Source organism: Anas acuta, chromosome 1 (assembly GCF_963932015.1).
Source record: "Anas acuta chromosome 1, bAnaAcu1.1, whole genome shotgun sequence".
Lineage (NCBI taxonomy): Eukaryota > Metazoa > Chordata > Aves > Anseriformes > Anatidae > Anas > Anas acuta.
The window spans coordinates 112478569-112484568 of NC_088979.1; the positions used below are offsets into that span (position 1 = coordinate 112478569).

General features: G+C 47.5%; 1 protein-coding gene across 1 annotated transcript in view; it reads right to left on the reverse strand.

Annotated features, from left to right (window-relative positions):
* Positions 1-6000, reverse strand: part of LOC137861757 (OX-2 membrane glycoprotein-like) — an 18998-nt gene extending 12998 nt beyond the window's left edge. The window contains exon 1 of the mRNA XM_068693204.1: positions 4385-6000. Within this exon, the coding sequence (XP_068549305.1) occupies positions 4385-4610 (226 nt within the window). The 5' untranslated portion in view covers positions 4611-6000. The remainder of the gene's footprint in view (positions 1-4384) is intronic.

A 6000-nucleotide genomic window follows, 5' to 3' on the forward strand; every position in this document is an offset into this window, starting at 1 on the left:
GCTCACATGAAGCTGGTGGGTCCTGACCTGTGCCTGCAGAGTCTCGGCCCCGTGCTCCTGTCTCCCAGACTTGCTGAATCCCTGGGTTTTAAGTGCCTGTATCACTTAGGTGGATAGGACTCCTGCTGCTTTTGAAAACATTCCCAACTCTTTTCAGAAGCAGGAACCAGGACACATTGAACAAGCTGTTCCTAAGGCAGATCTTTCCTACTAGGTGGCGGTGGGGCTCCGAAGTCCATTTCCCCCGCCGAAGGAGACAAGAGGATGGTCCCCACAGCAAAGGGTGGCACCTCACCTTCAGAAACTCCTCTGTGGCAAATTGCTGCCAGAAGAGGTAGGTGGCAAAGTGTTAACAGGCTGCCCTCCTGGGACAGGGAGCATCAGGCAAAGTTGGTTAGTGGCAGCCGCTTCCCCTCAGCTTCTCCTAGCAGTTCACCCCTCAGTCACAGCTGCCTGGTTGCTGATAAATCTATCTCTTTCTGAAAAATCACAGAAGTTCAGAGGGGTAGTTATTTTTACGCGTTGTTCAGAAAACTCTCCTTCCCGTGCGGTGACTCAGCATCCTGGTACAGCTCTGCTGCACTGTGCAGGTCCAGCCCTGGCTGCCCCCCGACCCCAACCCTATCAGAGCTGGTGCACACCTCCCGGCAGTCTGCCCATCCACGCCACCCCAATCCTGCCTCCCTGGCAGCGTGTGGCACTGCTGAAGGGCTGAACCCATAGCGCAGCACTAAGTTCTCTCCTGTGGTGGGAGCTAGGCCTCAAAAAGTCCTCCACAAAGCCTTTTGTTCCACATTCACAGCTTCTATTGTCACGAACCTGAATTCCTAAGGAGCCAGGAGCAAGCAGTCACGCCACCCAGCTGTCCGCACCTCTGCTGAGTAGCTTTAAACAGGTCTGGAAAGAAAAAAAAAATAAAGCAGAGGGGTATCAGCAGATAGTGTTTAGCTTTTGGGCATCTGTCAGTTTTATGTCAGATGTGGCTTATGGAACCAGGTAGGAAGAAAACTATTTCTGGACCATTACCTCTTGTTGAGGGAGAGCAAGCTGAATGGAGAGAAGGGCTGCAGTGGCTCTCCACTGAAGTTCTCTCTCCTGAAGGCTCATGCTGTAATGCCCTACCACATCACAGGACCAGAGGAACATCATATTTCTGAAAGCAAAAGAGGCTGGCATCACCCCTTTCAAATATGTGTGCAACCTTAGCAGCAGCATATGTATATCGAAGCCTGACACTTCATCCCATCTATTCAGAGAGCTTACTTTTTAGTGGCACTTCTATATTTGTCTTGACCACTTCCCCTGTGTGACAGACCCTGGAGCCTGTACAAGAGCTCAGACAGCTTCTCTGCACGGTGCAAAGCAAAACTACAAAACCAAAATTAATTCTGTTTTTATTTCAATAACTGAATCACATTTCTTCTGTTTTGAGACTGCTGGCCAGGACTATTTCTCAGCATTTTCACTGATAAAGCAATATTTATAATTGCCTACAAAACCAAACAAAAAATAAAAAAAAAAATAAGCAATGCTCCAAGCCCCTCCAACCACAACAGACAAGTCAGGGTCTCGTTCTCTAACTCAGCACCTCCCTCTAAGGAGACAGCACGTCTCTATTATGAGCATGGCTGATGAAAAACATTTTAAATTCTCAGACTACACAACTGACTTATTTTCCCACAGTATTCTACATTATTGACTAAATAAGATCACTTTATGTAAGGGTTGTGCAGCAGTTCGCAGGTCTAATTCTCTAAAGAAACATGGTATTTATTGTTTGACCATCCAGGACAAGAGCTATCCAAGCCTGGTGGCCAGTATCACTTCTTCTGAGCAAGAAACTGAAGAATCAGAAGCAAATTGAATATAAACAAGAAACAGATCACAGAATCACAGAATTTCTAGGTTGGAAGAGACCTCAAGATCATCGAGTCCAACCTCTGACCTAACACTAACAGTCCCCACTAAACCATATCCCTAAGCTCTACATCTAAACGTCTTTTAAAGACTTCCAGGGATGGTGACTCCACCACTTCCCTGGGCAGCCTGTTCCAGTTTCTAACAACCCTTTCGGTAAAGAAGTTCTTCCTAAGATCCAACCTAAAACTCCCCTGGCGCAACTTAAGCCCATTCCCCCTCGTCCTGCCACCAGGCACGTGGGAGAACAGGCCAACCCCCACCTCTCTACGGTCTCCTTTAAGGTATCTGTAGAGAGCAATAGTGTCGCCCCGAGCCTCCTTTTCTCCAGGCTGAACAAGCCCAGCTCCCTCAGCCGCTTGCATCAAATTTATATCAAATCACAGTTACAATATATTCCTGCTATGAATTTTGTGTACTGTAAACATACCTAACACATACACATACATTTTTATTTAAAATGTGCCTTGTAGGACTTCTAGGACCAAACTGCATGAAGCCTTCATGCTGATGTCTACTGCTAAATTAGAGAAGTTCATGCTTAGTGCAGGCTGTATGAAATTCAAAGAAAACAGGTAGGCCATCAGAAATGAAATAAGATCAGCTTTATCTTTATTCCCAGCTGCATTATGAGAACTAAATTTCCCCCCTGAACGGGAAGGTGGGAAGTTGTGCTCACTAATATTTGTGAAACTTCCTGCTGCCCTGATAAGAACACCACTTCTATGTGCAGGAAGAAATTATGTCACGCTAGCTGCTGAGCTTAGGAAGCATAGTTAATAAGTTAGACCTAGGACCTATGTTTATTAAGGAAAACTATTAGCAGCAGCAGAGAATGGTGGCATTGCCTTTTTACCTCAGGTCCTGGGAAAGAAAAATACAGTACAAATATTCAATTAGGGAGTGACTTGCAATTCAAATGAATGACCACACTTATGCAAGTTCAAACATCTGATTAAAACAGCAAAGCTTACTTCAGCTGCCACAGGTCAGTCTCTCATGGACTGGCCTGCTGCTGCCCTTGCTGTGCCTGCAGCCTGTGTTGCACAATCGCTGCGTTCTTGTTCCTTTCGGTTTGTACCGGGACACGCATCTCCTAGTTTGTCAGTGCTGCTGCACAGCCACAGGTCTGTGATTCATGCCACTCCTCCCGTGAGCCACCCCTGCTCCCCTAGCAGGTCCCTGCACATCTAAGATGCCATACAAAGGGCACCTGGGGGGTTGCAGTGGAGAGTGAGGTTCAACCAGCACCAGGCCTAACCCACTGCCCTCGTGTCCCCATTCCAGGTGGGAGATGAGCATCCCTGGGAGGAGGAAGAGGTACTCCAACAAGGAAAGTAAGTAAAGATGCTCCTCCAGCACCCCAAAGGTGGCAGGGAGAGGGAGGGGATGTGAGGTGCCCTCAGCCACACAGCAGCACTGCAGCCCCAGCCATGGGGTGCTACCACGAGTGTGCTGCCCCTCTTAGGGCTGCTCCCAGAAACACAGGGCAGAGATATGTGCTTCAGTTTGGACAGCAAGTTTATCCAGGTTTTATATCTAAAACATCTACCTAGAATTGCACCTCCTTGCACTTCACTACGGCTGAAAGATTAAAAACAAACAGGAAAGTTGGGGACTGTAGAAACCAGGTGCTCTGCTAATAAAATAGCTTTGGCCTATTAAACGTGAATAGGGAAGACTCATGTAGTGGCTGGAATCACACGCATTCACATGAACCACAGCATCTTGGTTTTGTCTTGGACTGTTACCCTTTCTGTCAGGGGTAATGTGACCATGTAGTGATCAGTAATAATTTGACCACTGTAGTTTAACATGCTCAGCTGCTTTCAGGAGCGGAGTGCTTGCTCATTTGTTAATCATACACATTAATGATCTTGTGGCTGCATCAAGGCAGCACGATGCTATTTGGCACCACTGCCAGATCTGTACTTGGTAGGTTTAACGTGACATTCAGAGGCTGATGCCTTCCCTCCAGCCAGACTGCAAAGCAAGAACACTTTAAGTCCTGCTACCTTAGGCAGAATTGAAAGCTCAGCTCTGAAACTTTGTAGGAGCAAACAGTAGCTCAACCAATTTCCTTGCAAGAACCTGATAAGCAGCTAAAAATAAAGCTGTGAAAAAGGGTGATGCAAATAACCCCTTGCCACTTAGATGCCCACAGGACAGAGAGACCAATTTCCCGACAAACCCAGGCTGCTGAATGAATGAGGTTATTCACCTAGGTTTCATTATGGTCGATGAGTAGTACAGCACTGTAAGCATGTGTGAAACCAGAGGAAAGATAAATCTTTACCAGCCATCAGATGTCTCTAGCCCTTGGAGGTTGATCCCTTTCCACAACCCATGTCCCACAAGCTTATGACGTTGCACAGCCTGCAGCCAAGCCTGAGCAAGCCCCGTGCTGCAGAAAACCACGCTCCATCCCCCCACAGGGCATGTTGGCCACCCACACCTCACTGCTCACCTTGCCTGGCATCCTGCAGCTGTGCCGAGGACCCACAGTCACCTGTTTGCTTCCTCTCTCCCCAGCTCAGACCGACAGCTGCGCGCCGAGCCCTGCCCAGGTAATGACTCAAAGTGGATGCTTTCGCTGCTCTTCCTGGGGGCTGGGCTCGAGACATGCCCCTGTCTGAAAAACAAGGTGTCCACCACCTTCCCTCATTAGAGACGTAACCCCACCATTGGGACATTCCCCTGGGAGGCAGAAAAACAGCTCGTCTTTGCTCCAAGTAAACCAATACATGTATGCTGAAAGGGCGGGATTCAGCCCCACTCTAGGGCCCCTTTTGGAGAGCATAATGCTGCCTGGCCCCAGTCCCAAAGCTCGGGGGCTTGTGCCTCCTCATTCTGCCCTCGGTGAGTCACACCAGCCACGAGGCAATGCATGGCCGGGGGGTATTCCTCCTACCTCACCCTCATGACCTTCTCCCCTCGGCTGCCTGCTAGCCAGAGTGACCTCTCTTGCCTGCAGCTGCACCAAAATTGGCATGTTTTCCAGAAGAAAAAAAAAAATAGTTTCGGTTTCAGCATGACATCTTTTAATAAAAAGCTGTTTATCTGGACTATTGCCAACGCAATTTAGTAACAAAAGAAGTCTTTGGTTGAAAGACTAAAGGAGATTTAATACTTAGAAAAGTTAAAAGGCTTTGGTTAATCTTTCCACTGTAAAAAACAGTGATGAATGGCTAAATCACTGCTGGAACAGAATAAGGTTCCTCTTGCCAACATCTCCCTGCCTCTAGGAAAAAAGCCTCAAAGCATGCACTGTTAAGCTGACCGTTCAGTTTCAGTTTCTTATAAACCAGAAGGGATTAAATGGCTGCACTGCAGGAAGACTGGCGTGATGCCACATGGCTCAGTCCATCCTGCTTCTCCATTCTGGGGTCAGATTCAGGAGTTGTGGTAAGGCACCCTGAGGTAGTTTGAGAGGCAACCATCCTTTGGTGCATGCCTACTCATCTCTCCAAATTCATCTTTCTGGAGGCGAAAGGCAGAAGAGCAGCCTCCTGTCAGCTGAGGCACTTGACTGTCTCATGCACTCATGGTTTGGGGTTCACATGCCAGGCTCTGAGCACAGCACTTGAGAACCTATGGTCTGCTACCTCTGCTAAGAAAACAATCTTAGCAGCAGGTAACTGATGTTGTGCCTTAAATCACCAGTCATGACCAATCACCAAAAGCCCTGTGTACTGCAGAGCAAAGCGCTGCCATTTAGCAGCCCACCCTATTTTCATACATTAAAATAAAAATAAGAATAAAAATAAAAATAAAAATGACAGCGGTAAAGCAAAAGTTGTTGCCCTGAAGATATGTGGGTGTTTAACAGAAAATTTTAAGAAGGTGGTTGGGAACGATGACAGAAAAGAGTGTGATTAAATGAGCTCATCATTTGTGCGGGGTGTGGGGTGAGCTGTGGGGGCAGAGACGAGGAGGGGTGGAACTTTAATGGGGAACCTTCCAAGGAGCTGTCTCATTTTGAGACTCCAGCCCCAAGTGAAAGCCACAGAGCAAGGTTTGGAGACAGTCTTGGTAGGGTCTTCAGAACAATATGAAAGTCATTTCTTCCCTGTTTTAAACTCA